The sequence below is a fragment of the Lepidochelys olivacea genome, assembly GCF_965140295.1.
Source record: "Lepidochelys olivacea isolate rLepOli2 genome assembly, chromosome: 9".
NCBI lineage: Eukaryota > Metazoa > Chordata > Testudines > Cheloniidae > Lepidochelys > Lepidochelys olivacea.
The window spans coordinates 24,591,838-24,605,580 of NC_140419.1; the positions used below are offsets into that span (position 1 = coordinate 24,591,838).

At 42.8% G+C, this 13,743-nt stretch overlaps 1 protein-coding gene across 4 annotated transcripts in view; it reads right to left on the bottom strand.

Moving 5' to 3' along the window:
• KCNAB1 (potassium voltage-gated channel subfamily A regulatory beta subunit 1) overlaps nucleotides 1-13,743 on the bottom strand; it is a gene marked incomplete at its 5' end in the record, with an annotated part of 237,651 nt that overhangs the window by 5,948 nt on the left and 217,960 nt on the right. For all 4 annotated transcript variants that reach the window (XM_084639176.1, XM_084639177.1, XM_084639178.1 and 1 more), the window contains 2 exons: nucleotides 10,061-10,155; nucleotides 11,040-11,160. In XM_084639176.1, the coding sequence (XP_084495302.1) occupies nucleotides 10,061-10,155; nucleotides 11,040-11,160 (216 nt within the window). The remainder of the gene's footprint in view (nucleotides 1-10,060; nucleotides 10,156-11,039; nucleotides 11,161-13,743) is intronic.

A 13,743-nucleotide genomic window follows, 5' to 3' on the forward strand; every position in this document is an offset into this window, starting at 1 on the left:
GAATGACAAAAGTTTTACCGATGAAAAGCGCTAGTGCGAACAGTGCTTTGTCAGCAGGAGTGCTCTCCTGCCGATAAAGCTGCTGCCGCTCCTTGGGGGTGGAAGTTTTTTTGTTGGTGGGAGAGCTCTCTCCTGCCATCCAACAGCAGCTACCCTGGGCACCTTTCAGCAGTACACCTGTGTCTCTAAAAGATAGGTAGCGTAGACAAAGCCTAAGTCATGTCTCTACAACCACACTGCAAACAGTGATTACAAATTCAATTAAAAATTCAGAGTTGTTACTGGCAGCTTTTTTTTATTTTATTTTTTTAAATCTTAGCCCACTCAGGAGGTAGTAACTGAGCTTGAATAATACAAAACTTCTGCTGCATGAAAATGAGTCGTCTTGTAGATTCCACACTGATATTTTGTTTCGTTTACACGACAGATGGGCTAAAACTAAAACCTCGAATATGGACCCTGGAATGTGAAACCACCCCATTCACTTTTGGTTCCTGGTTGGATCCAAACCCAGAATGGTTCTATTTTTCTATTTGGGGAGCATGCAAGCAAAATCTCAGCCCTTCTCATTAGATTTTGGCTCAGGGTGTTAGGATCCTGGAAGGACAGCTGATTTTATGAACTATCACCGTTCAATGTTTATAAAAATTAATCAGAACAATTTGAGATTTCAATTCCCTCTAATCCAAACCTGAACCTTCACCCTCAACCTTGAACTCTAGTGTAAACCTAATTTGGATCCACATCTGAACACTGCCAGTTTACAACATATCTTTATACGTTGATTTGTGAATTTCATTGAGGAAATAGATTCTTTGCGATCAAATACAATATTTTGATAATTCTAACCTTGTTCTCTGTGCATATCATATGTGTAATAGAGAGCTGAATTCTATTCTTTAAGTAGATTGGCTGAAATCTATTGAATAGGCAAACAATCTAATTCAAAAGGAGTATAATTTAATAAAGGCTATAAGAAATGAATGAGAAAGATCTTCTGGTTGAAACACAAGACTGGGTGACAGGAGAGCTGGATCCTATTGCTAGTTCCTCCATAAATTGTGTGGCTTTGAGCAAGTCAGGTTTTTGTGCTTCACTTTTTTACCTGTGAAACCTAAAGTTTATTGTCTGTCTACTAAGATTCCAAGGTCTCAGGGGCAAAGATAGTGATTTCTTTTGTGTCTTGTGCAGCACCAAGCACTTTATATGTAATTACTTGGTAATAATAAAACAGGGGTAATTTTGCAAGGTTGTTGCAGGCTTTAATGAATTAATATTTGTAGAGCACTTTGAGATCCTTGGAGCTCTTATAGTGCTTCCTATCCCTAGATCTCTTGGTGCTTTGTAGTGGTGGACTAAGCATTATCCTCATTTTATGATGGAGAAACTAAGGCACAGGATCACACAGCAATTCAGTGGCAGAGCCAGGAACACAACCCAGGTCTGCTGACTCCACTGGCTCCTACATGAGCATCTATAAAAGAGTGTATGTGTGAAATGCTTTCAGATACTCATCTTAGTGCTGCTGTATTATTTCTCAGCCTCAAACAGTTGAGAAGAGCTAATGTGGGGAGCCATCCTTCATCCTTTTACATTTATTGTAGAAGGTTGATTTTTACCCATGAGATGATCCAAAAGACATTCTTTAGTTAAATATCTTGAGTCTTTTAAAATGTTGTTTAAACGCTGATGTCTTAATGCGGTGCCATTTTTCAAACTGTCAGCCATAATAAGGACAGTACATCAGAGATAACAGCAAGTACTAAGACGGCTTCATAACCAGAGAAAGCGTTGCCTTTTTGGGGGGCTATATGTCATTTTTTACAGTGAAACAAGACATAAAAATGAAAAGTTCTGGATGCACGTAGATTCTGGCATGTCAGATTGATTCCATTTGTAATGTAACAGAGTACCATTAATCTTCATGGTACAGATCAGGACGAAAAACCTTACTCTGCTGTTTTCTTACGCACTTAACCCTAGAGCAGGTCCAGCGTGCAGAAAGTTACCTTTCTGCATCTTAATAGATAAAACAAGTCTGTGTATAATTTGAGATTTGAATTGTTGGTGCTAATGGCAGGACAGCAGCATGACAAAGAATTAAAGACAAGTGTAATGCATTTGATGTTTCAGCTTTGTTGTGATTGCTCATTGTCCAGGGTGGGTAAGTGAGCTAATACCAACATTCAAAGAGTGAACTCTTACTAAACTCCTTTCTAACCTCCCATTACCTTGCTTTTCTTCCCCAACCCTCTCAATTTCCTTGTTACAGAGACCCTCACTCTGGCCAGAGAATGCTCCCGCTGGAATCCATGAACCCAGGTTGGAGCATCACCCACAAAGTTATTCCTTCCTCCCGACTTTACAGTGTGGGCAGGGCAGAGCATGCTGTGTAATGTTAAAGAGTACAAGAGTATAGTGTAGTAAAGTTAGGTGTTGCGTTATGAACAATCTATGGGATTAAACTCTAATAATGGAGCTAACACCGTATTTAAATAGATTAAATAACTCACTTTGATAATTACATATCACCAACCAACGAATGAATTGTATCTGAGTCTAGTATGATGTGATGCTCCAGCATTTTAGAATTCAAAAAACTACTGCTTAGTTCTTTAAAGAATTTTGCTCCTCTTTAACAATGGGCTTCTAAATGTAATCTTATCTAGCCTCGCACCTTGAATTTAATTAATAGGGAGTATGGAGAGATGAGGATTTAAAAGGGGGCAAGGAGATATAAAATTAGGATGTTCTGCAAGAAAGCTAATGAAGGTAAAAGCTGCACGCTACTTAACTCATGCATAATATATCAGAGCTATGAACCATTTTTATTACCAGTGCAAGGCGCTTTTCAAGATATTCTGTCAGCATAACAGTAGTTTACAATGGACAAAATGCCCGCTTGCTATATATTTAGAATTTCCTTCCAAAACTACTGTTTAAATACAATTCTGTGGTAGGGGAATACAAAGGAATCATGTTTTAAATATGAATGTTATAAAAGCCTCCTGATGTACCTTGCAAATTCCCTGATGTTTCATATTACGTAATAAAGTCCCTATACTCCCACTCTCTCCAAGCCCCGGCAGTGAGTGCTGCTGACAAAACCTTGTATTTATGCAAATGAAAGGTTTTGTATGGCTTGCTGGAGTAATATAGACTGGTGGGACTGCTGGGAAAATATCTTTACCCCTATTATTTATTAATCTTCAGATTGCCAAAAGCCCCATCCTGAGCAGAGCTGTTACATAGCCAAATTAAGTGTAAGGCCTTTGGCACAGAGGGCTGATTGAAATAGCTCTGGTAGTTATTTTAGAGCAGTGGTTTTCAACCTTTTTTCATTTGTGGACCCCTAAAAATTTTTGAATGGTGGTGTGAACCCCTTTGGAAATCTTAGACAGTGTGCAAACCTCCAGGGATCCATAGACCACAGGTTGAAAACCTCTTCTCTAGAGCATACAGTACCCTGTACGTCCAAGGAATTCAAGATTATTTTTTTGTCATCTTAAAAATTCTGCTGGAAGCACTGAATAGCACTAAACAAACCTGTTTTATGAGTAGTTGCTTTTCAGCTGCTGAGTGACTCGAAAGGTTTACTATTTTCCACTGAATGCATCCGATGAAGTGAGCTGTAGCTCAGGAAAGCTTATGCTCAGATAAATTTGTTAGTCTCTAAGGTGCCACAAGTACTCCTTTTCTATTTATAGAAGGTGCCTTGCAGCCACTAGGCTGCAATAAACTTCAAATACATTTCATGAGAGCTGGCTGTATTTTAAAGAATCCTTATTAAGGTTACAGGGACAATCCATCCTGCTGTGTAGAAAGAATAGTAAATATGGCAGGTGACCAGCTTGGCTTAACAGTGAAATCCTTGCTGATCTTAAACACAAAAAAGAAGCTTACAAGAAGTGGAAGACTGGACAAATGACCAGGGAAGTGTATAAAGATATTGCTCGGGCATGCAGGAGTGAAATCAGGAAGGCGAAATCACACTTGGAGTTGCAGCTAGCAAGAGATGTTACGCATAACAAGAAGGGTTTCTTCAGGTATGTTAGCAACAAGAAGAAAGTCAAGGAAAGTGTGGGCCCCTTACTGAATAAGGGAGGCAACCTAGTGACCAAGGATGTGGAGAAAGCTAATGTACTCAATGCTTTTTTTTGCCTCTGTCTTCACGAACAAGGTCAGCTCCCAGACTACTGCACTGGACAGCACAGCATGGGGAGGAGGTGATCAGCCCTCTGTGGAGAAAGAAGTGGTTCGGGACTATTTAGAAAAGCTGGATGAGCACAAGTCCATGGGGCCGGACGCGCTGCATCCGAGAGTGTTAAAGGAGTTGGCGGATGTGATTGCAGAGCCATTGGCCATTATCTTTGAAAACTCATGGCACTCCGGGGAGGTCCTGGATGACTAGAAAAAGGCTAATGTAGTGCCCATCTTTAAAAAAGGGAAGGAGGAGGATCCGGGGAACTACAGGCCAGTCAGCCTCACCTCAGTCCCTGGAAAAATCATGGAGCAGGTCCTCAAGGAATCAATTCTGGAGCACTTAGAGGAGAGGAAAGTGATCAGGAACAGTCAGCATGGATTCACCAAGGGCAAGTCATGCCTGACTAATCTAATTGCCTTCTATGATGAGATAACTGGCTCTGTGGATGAGGGGAAAGCAGTGGATGTGTTATTCCTTGACTTTAGCAAAGCTTTTGACATGGTCTCCCACAGTACTCTTGCCAGCAAGTTAAAGAAGTATGGGCTGGATGAATGGACTATAAGGTGGATAGAAAGCTGGCTAGATTGTTGGGCTCAACGGGTAGTGATCAATGGCTCAATGTCTAGTTGGCAGCTGGTATCAAGTGGAGTGCTCCAAGGACTGGTCCTGGGTCCGGTTTTGTTCAATATCTTCATTAATGATTTGGAGGATGGTGTGGATTGCACCCTCAGCAAGTTTGCAGATGACACTAAACTGGGAGGAGAGGTAGATACACTGGAGGGTAGGGATAGGATACAGAGGGACCTAGATAAATTATTGGATTGGGCCAAAAGAAATCTGATGAGGTTCAACAAGGACATGTGCAGAATCCTGCACTTAGGATGGAAGAATCCCATGCACCGCTACAGACTAGGGACCGAATGGCTTGGCAGCAGTTCTGCAGAAAAGGACTTAGGGTTTACAGTGGATGAGAAGCTGGATATGAGTCAACAGTGTGCCCTTGTTGCCAAGAAGGCCAATGGCATTTTGGGATGTATAAGTAGGGGCATTGCCAGCAGATCGAGGGACATGATCGTTCTCCTCTCTTCGACATTGGTGAGGCCTCATCTGGAGTACTGTGTCCAGTTTTGGGCCCCACACTACAAGAAGGATGTGGAAAAATTGGAAAGAGTCCAGTGGAAGGCAACAAAAATGATTAGGGGACTGGATCATATGACTTATGAGGAGAGGCTGAGGGAACTGGGATTATTTAATCTGCAGAAGAGAAGAATGAGGAGGAATTTGATAGCTGTATTCAACTACCTGAAAGGGGGTTCCAAAGAGGATGATCGAGACTGTTCTCAGTGGCAGCAGATGACAGGACAAGGAGTAATGGTTTCAAGTTGCAGTGGGGGAGGTGGTGAAGCACTAGAAGGGTGGTGAAGCACTAGAATGCGTTACCTAGGGAGGTGGTGGAATCTCCTTCCTTTGAAGTTTTTAAGGTCAGGCTTGACAAAGCCCTGGCTGGGATGATTTAGTTGGGGATTGGTCCTGCTTTGAGTAGGGGGTTGGACTAGGTGACCTCCTGAGGTCCCTTCCAACCCAGATAGTTTATGATTCTGTGATTCATAAAAGGGTTTTTTCCAGGCACTGAAAGAAAATAATAGAGACGTTTCATAAGATTGACTGGGCTGGGGCTCTGAGATGCTCTAAAATATTAGACAAGAGAGGAAGAAAAAATCTTGAGGTAAAAGCACAGGACCGAAATCTAGGATCCTAAGATTTATCTCTGGCATATCAAAGTCCCAGTATGAGTTTGGGCAAGTCACTACCTCTTTCTGCCTCAACTTCCTCACACAAAACAGTGATAGTGGGCCAAATCAATCTCTGGTGCAACACTATGGAACTAACTGAAGATAAATCAGGGATATTAGCCGGGATGGGCAGGGATGGATATATCTGACCCAGTTATATTTACTATCTTTAGAGGGAAGGTGGGAGACTTAATGCCTTGGTCTTTGCTCCCTTGTTCAGTGCACAGCCAGGTGTGCAAGACGGTGCACTCCAGCACAGTGCAAGTGAGAGTTATGCAAGGATATAAGGTTAAGCGCAAGGTGTAGCCCTCCATCCTGAGCAGCAGTAAGGCTGGAGTTTCCTGTGCACTTACTCCATTACTTGCAAGTGTGCACTATTCAAAATGGGGTGTGAGTGGGGAATGTGTAAATCCGAGATTATAGAGATTAAGCACTGTCCACATCATGCTAATAAAGCACTTAGCTATGCATTCCCTTCTGAAGTCCTGCTTTTTTTTTTTACTATGTAGAAGGGACTTACGGCTAGATTCACATAGGGATTTAGGAAGTTTGTCACTGAGCAATGTAGCACTTAACTTTTAGGCACCTAAAAAATCACAGGAACACCACTGCTTCGCAAAGCCTGAGTAAGGTGCCTAGGCGCCTTATACAACGAATGGGGAGAGAGGCACTTTAGAATGCAATCCACAAAAGCCAGCACCTGGTTAGGGAGCCACTTAAGCTAGTCAATGGGAGATGCTGACCATCGGGTTCTGTGGTAAGCCCCGCCCTTTTTGCTGAGATAGGTGCCTAGCTCTGCTTGGGATTCTCAGCTGTGAACCCTCGCCTGGAGTTAGGCACCTAAGGTGTTTCTTGCAAGAGGAGGAGGCGGGGGAGCTCCTTCATAACTTTTAGCGCAGTGGTTAGGGTACTCATGTGGGATATGGGAGACCCCCCAGCTCAAGTCCCCCCTCTGCCTGATGAGGCAAAGGGATTTGAACAGGGATCTGCCACATCTCAGGCAAGCACCCGAACAACCACTGAACTATGGGATATTCTGATATGGGGCTCCCTCAATCTGTCTTGTTAAAGCTGCATCAGTGTGTATCAATAGTCACTGCAGTAGGGGGACTGAATCCAGGGTCTCCCAGCTGAGTGCCTTACCCACAGGCTATAGAGTAATTCTCAGTTTTGCTCTTCCCACTGTTCTATTTCTGGAGTTAGGCAGCCTCCGAGCATGCCTACCAGATCAAGCCCTACCTGTGATTTCAGCAGCCAAGCACCTATCTTCCCTGGTTTGTGAACCACACTGGGGCTTAGGTGGGAGATAGGTGTCTGGTTGCTTAGAGTGAGGCAGCCATGCACATGCTCAGAGGCAGAAATGTAAGTGCCTAGGGAACTTTTACTACTACCAAGTGAGTTTAGGTGCCTATAGGGTGAGGCGGTAGCCGAGTGGGGATTTTGTGAACACCAGTAGCACCTAAATGTGGGTCTTAGGCACCTAATGTAACAGGCACCTAAGTCCCTTTGTGAATCTAGCCCTCAGTGGCCAAGTAACAGTGCTCTCATTAATGCAAGATTAGACTCCCTTGCATTGCATCGTTTTTATCTTGGTTCGTCCCAGCTCCAATGCCTGCCTCTCCTTAGCCCCCTGGTATAGTGGTTATTCTGGGGATGGGGAGGGCTGTGACTGACTCACACTGCACTCCAACTGGCATACACTCCCTTGGGGACTATAGTTAGCTGCCTTAGGTTCAGACAGCTTCTTGGCTGTCCTAACGTTTGCCCAGGCCAGCACAGATCTACCTAAGAATCAAGGAGTCATAAGTGATTTCCTGATGCCCCTTCTCACTCCTGTACCAAGATGATCTCTTGGCAGGAGAGAAGCTGAGGCTGTGTCTACAGTGGGCTGCAATGTGGACAACAGGGGTGTGAACTGCAAAGGGCACCCAAGTGTTGCACTGTAACTGCCTTGTTTGGATGCTGCTGGCGCAAACTAAAAGGAACTTAGTGGCATGTTAACATAGTCCTTATTTAAACAGGACTACGTTAACGCAAACTAGATACTGCTATTCACATGCCCGTAGCGAGCACTGCGGTGCAGTGTAGACAGACCAAGCCATTTTGGTTTTTAAAATGTTCTGAAAGAGACAGCTGCAAAGTGCTTTTGGTTACAATGAAATCTTAGAACCTGTTGGACTAGATAGGACAATACAAAATACTCTATGGCCTGTGGACCAGGTGCCAGCTCATGCCAGAGCCCCAGGCCAATTCACTTGCATATTAGTATAGATCAAAGTGATTGTTAAATGTGTAACTGTATTTGGTGTTTAAACTTCATGAAAACTAGTGGGATGTTACTTGCATTGTTCTCACTTATCTGTATCCTGTTATAATGTAGTAGCAAACATTTATATTGTGTATACCCCTGTAACTAAATAACCCATGAAATGAGAAAGAAGCCTTATGGAATGCAAATGAAGAACTTTAAGAGAAAAGTGCTAATTTCAAAGAAAGTGGTCATTGTGTGTGATGATCGGAGGTCAAAGATTCAAAATGCATTCCTCAGTCTCTGTCATCAAAGGAAAAGCCCACCTGGGTAGTGACACTGTCAGCTTGTTTTCTGTGAGAAAAAGCTATAAGTATGGGTTCAAGGAAAGATCCTCATCTCTGGACTGTTTGGACTCTTACAGGGAAGTGTACCAGATGTAAAGCAGAGATCCCCAGAGACAATCTGGGTACCCTGAAAAGATTTTTGGGAAACTGGCAGTTTGTTACATCACTGCCACCATTTGGAATTACAAACTGTGACTCACCTGTGCATATATTGTATCTGTTTTAACCTCTCAATAACTCTCATTTCCTTTTCTTAGCTAATAAACTTTTAGTTAGTTTACTATAGAATTGGCTAGCAGTGGCAAGTTTGGTGTAAGTGACTGGTATCTTGGGACTGGAACCAACCTAAATGTGATGTGATTTTTGGTGAAAGTAACCATTTTATCACAAAGTCCAGTTTGTCTGGGTGGCAAGATAAACTGGAGAGGCTAAGGGGACTGTCTGTGACTCCACAGTAAGACTGGTATAGTGATCCAGGAGTTCACATTCGTCACTGGCTTGGTGAAATCTAATTATGGAACACACCACCAGTTTGGGGTATCTGCCTGTTTTCTGACAATCTGCCCTGAGGTAGGCACTCAGGGTCATGAGCCACTCCAGACATGCTGACATGCTGCATTCCTCCTCTGGACTATGCAATCTGGTGGGTCTTTTACATTTCTAATTTCTAGGGGTGTATTCTGAGTCTTCAGGCAAAGCCTGAGTAAAAAGGGCTTTGTGCAGAGGAATTATGTGGGTCATGCTGAGGACAAAATCCTGCTGTCCTCCAACCTGTAATTATGGCCTGGTGCTCTCCTGCTGCTGGGTAACATTAGTGATAAAAACCTCTGAAATAAAGTTCTCTGTCTCGAACAAACATACATTTGAGAGCACAAACCATTACAATTCCTGCTTTGATTAGACAGCTGCAGAGCATTATTCTACTTCCTTTGGAGTCCTGGACATGGAATATCTGTTATGATCATGTAGGCATAGCCTACATAATCAAATTCCTTCAAACAGGAGAGTGACAGGGTAAGGCACAGGCACTGCCAGAATTGGGCTCCCCTAAATTTTATATCTTTATGTCCAAGATGGTTTTATTAGGCTCTGCCCTCAGAGGCTGGAAAACCCTGTTATCAGAATGAAGAAAAATAAAGAAGGCCAAATCAATCCTTAGTTGGTGTAAACTGGTAGAGCTCTGAATTCAGTACATCTAGGTCAATTCACACCAGCAAGGATCTGGCCCAGAATACCCACAAAGCTAATCAACAGGATCACAACAATGGACTAAACTGTGGCAGTGAAACTGAGAATTTCTTTAACACAGATTTTTACTCCTACTGGTCTATAGTTGCCAGAGAAACTGAGCTGACCTATCAACAGAGCTGGGCATAGGGGCAGCTTTATTACAATGAATCAGTTTATATTTCATTTCAAGCCCTCACAAAGGCAATGCATCCCCTTCTCTTGAGCTCTGGAGAAATACCTTCAGTGAAGCCCTGGAGCTTTCAGGAACCCCATTTCCATATTTCCCGGAGATGATCCCGCAGGCAAGTGGAGACCATGTCATTGCTCCAACTCCTACCAAGCAATCGGATAAGGAAATTACAGTGAATTGGTGACATATTGGTACATCATAAATGTGACTGACTGCAAACCGAAAGACCAAGTGTACCGCTTATTCCTATGACAGTTATTAGTGATGTTCAGGCAGTGTAATGGTAACAACAGTCTCTTCCTTAAAAGGACCTGGACAAGGTTATTTCACAGTTTTAAAAAAGGCTCTGTGATCCCTCTTAGAGCAACTGGCACAGTCCTGTTTGTGGCAGCTGCTTGCCTCATGCTGGCTCCTTTTCTTCCCAGTTTATCGAGGTATGCCAATCCTGCCCCTTGTCTTGGCTCCTGTGTCTCACTGATGGGTGGCAATGCCCCCTACCTCTCTTTGTTATGCTGTCTCACCCCTTTTTCTGCACTGCATCTGGCATCCAGGGAGTGGATCTGGAGAAAAGATAGTCCTGCTGGTGCATTCTCCACAGGAGCAGAGGGGAGGATAAAGTGCACCCTGGCCAATCTGCTCCTCTTCCAGCCCACTTTGTCTCCACCCCACCCCTGACCACAGACTCCATGGAGTGGCCTGGAGCCACTGAAGGGGCAGATTGTGCTATGGAGGCAGATACATCCCCTTCAGCACAGGAGAGATGAGAGGAGTGCAGGGTGGCCCCCCTTTCTGCACAGATGTGGGGTACCATTTGGGCTTTAGAAATTAGCATCTCAAAGTAACAGATATCTACTTTTAGAGCTATACCGAGCCAGTCTCTCTCTTTGGATTGCTAGGCAGATGTTTGTCTTCTGCCACACTTCTATTTAACAGGGACATACAGGAAAGGATTCTGTATCCTTGCCATTAGCATATCATTTCCTCAAGAGTAAGAAATGAGAGAACAGAGCAAATCTCAAAACTTTACCTATTTTGTGGTATAATTCTGGCAGTTGAACCTCCACTTTCTCTCTCTGGAAAAGATGATATTCAGCCTGTTCACATACTGGTGGAATCATATTAAACTGTCTTGCTACAGAATAGGCTTCCTGTACAAAATCAGTAAAATAAAATGAAGTATTAACAGAGACTATCCTTGTGGAATATAACATATCAATCAACTAAGCATCCACAAAATCAGTGCATGTCCCAGACCTTTTTAGGTATAAAGAATCTGCTGCAAAGTAGATTCCCACATTCTCGTCAGATGCAATATCGATATTCACGTTTCCCAAGTTTCTTTTCAAATAGCTTTTTGATGTTTTGTTTTCTGTGTATTCAAACAAATACAACAAATTCTCAGGGCATTTTGGACCTGATCCAACTCCCATTATAGTCAATGGAAAGACTCACTAACTTCAGAGGTTCTTGGATCAGACCCTTACTGGTTAATAGTAACCCTAAGAATCAATTATTAAAAATACCCAGCAATTGTAGATTCTGCTCACGTCACACCTGAACTAACCTGTAGGCGTGTATAAGATCTAATGTCACTGCAGTGAAATATAGGTTACATGCTGACCATACATGCTCACATTGCTTTCATGGTACTTAGCTCTGAAAACACAACACACAGTTGTTCCTTTTTCTCTACAAGGTGAAATCAAAATTCCTCAAACTGATGGATCTCCATCCCAGAAGTCCATTACATTTTCCACTGCTGCAATACTCAGCAGCCTTGGGTTGACTACAACCAACCAACATGTTGATAAAGGTGTTACAACTTGTCTGCATTAGGAGCTAACAAGTTTTTAAACAGCAGTTAATCAACATGGGTTATCCAATGTGACCCTCTGAGTGCCCACTGGCAAAGGGTTCTCTATCTGACTACAACTGTTACCATGCCTGACAAACTCATTATGCATAACACACTGTTGTCATCGTATTTATCCAAAGAGTATTTCATACGGTATCGTATGAAAACTGGTGACTTTCTAGTGATTAATATTCTTGTATGATGTACGTACAGTTAGCATGTCAAGAGTTATGTAGGTGTGCTGGATATATGCTTCTAAAATATGTTTAGACCAAGCAATCCAAGTAAAGTTCATTAACAGATTTGTCCTAGACAAAGGAATGTATATTGGACAGTCCGCCAGGGTCAAGCTTCGTAAGCCAAAGACAATGGATAATATATGCATCTGTGGTAAACAGAGTGATTGAGCTAACAGGGGAAGGAGGAAACAACATGGCTTGATTACAAGCAAAAGACAATGGACAAACATTTGCATCTAAGTGATGACACCAATGGGATGAAGGCCCCCGCTTGCTAAAGAACAAACAGCATGACCAGAGTCTGAACCCAAGGGGGTCATCCTCACTTTGGGAACAAAACAATGATTTTGGGGAAATATAAGGAGAAGCAAAAAGCCATCACTTAAGGGACAAAGAGGCCAGCGCTTTCTGAAAGGTAGATCCCCAGCCATGTGGGTTGAAGGTGCTGAGAACTGACAGTAAGTGAGAAATTGCCTGAGACCAGGATTGTAATCTGTTAACTGTTAGACTCTAGAAAATGTTTTATATTTGCTTTATTTTAAACCATTTACGGTTTCTATTATCCTTAATTACTGTCACTTAAATCTCTGCTCTTTATTAACAAACTTACTTTTGGTTTTACCATAAAATCATCTCAGTGCTGTTTAGGGGCAGACTTAAAGCTAACTTAACTGGCTGGTGTGTGCACTTTCTTTGGAGGCAGCGGACTTGGTAATTTCACTGAATGTCCAGTGATAGCAGCTGGACACTGCAGAGAGATGCTCTGGAGAACTTGGGAACAGGGGTTCACTGTGAAGATTTAGACAAGGTTGAGACTGGCAGAGTCTCAAGTTGTTCGCTGATGAGGCAGACAAACTGGTGTGGCAGTAAGTTGTCATTCAGTTTAAGCTCCAGCAAGGCTCACAGCAGTTTACTGTTCTTGGCTCCCTGGGGAGACTGTCACAGCTATTATGTTTTAAAAGAACCTAAAGCCTTTTTCTTATCCTAGACAAGGTTGTGCTTTCACCGATGCACAGACAGTGGATGCCTAAAGTATGTCTGAAAGAACCAAGCCGCCGTGGAATCTATTCTTTTTATTGTTTATTTTTCAAAGGGCTCCTCTACATTCAGGACTTACATTTGGGCACTAGCATAGCTGTACCCATACAAACAGCCAGTGTAGGTGCGCAGCACTGGTGTCAAGTGGGGCTTGTGCCAGTGCGACTTATCCTGGTGCGAGGGCCGAGTTGCATCTACGCAGTACATATACACTGGTGTGCATTGGGGATAGCTACACCACTGCAAAAATCCCTGATGTAGTCAAGTTCAGAGTCACGGTAAACTTCAGGCTCAGACTTGAGCCAAATGATTTTATAATTTACTGATACATTATTGAGCTCCCGTTGACCTCCTGACTGATGCCAGGCTCATTCGTCTTTTGGCCCTGGTTGACGAAGCAAGAACTCCTCAGAATTGAAAAACTGGCTTCAATGTCTATGGGACTTAAACAGTCAGGACTCAAATTCTACAGGTCTACCTTTTTTCATCACAATAAGGGATAACAATTACAGTGTCTTTTACTAGAAAAGTGTCTGCTTCTAGTCTTAAGATTTCTGAAATGGATAGTAATGCTGACAAATCTATTTAATATGGCTGTG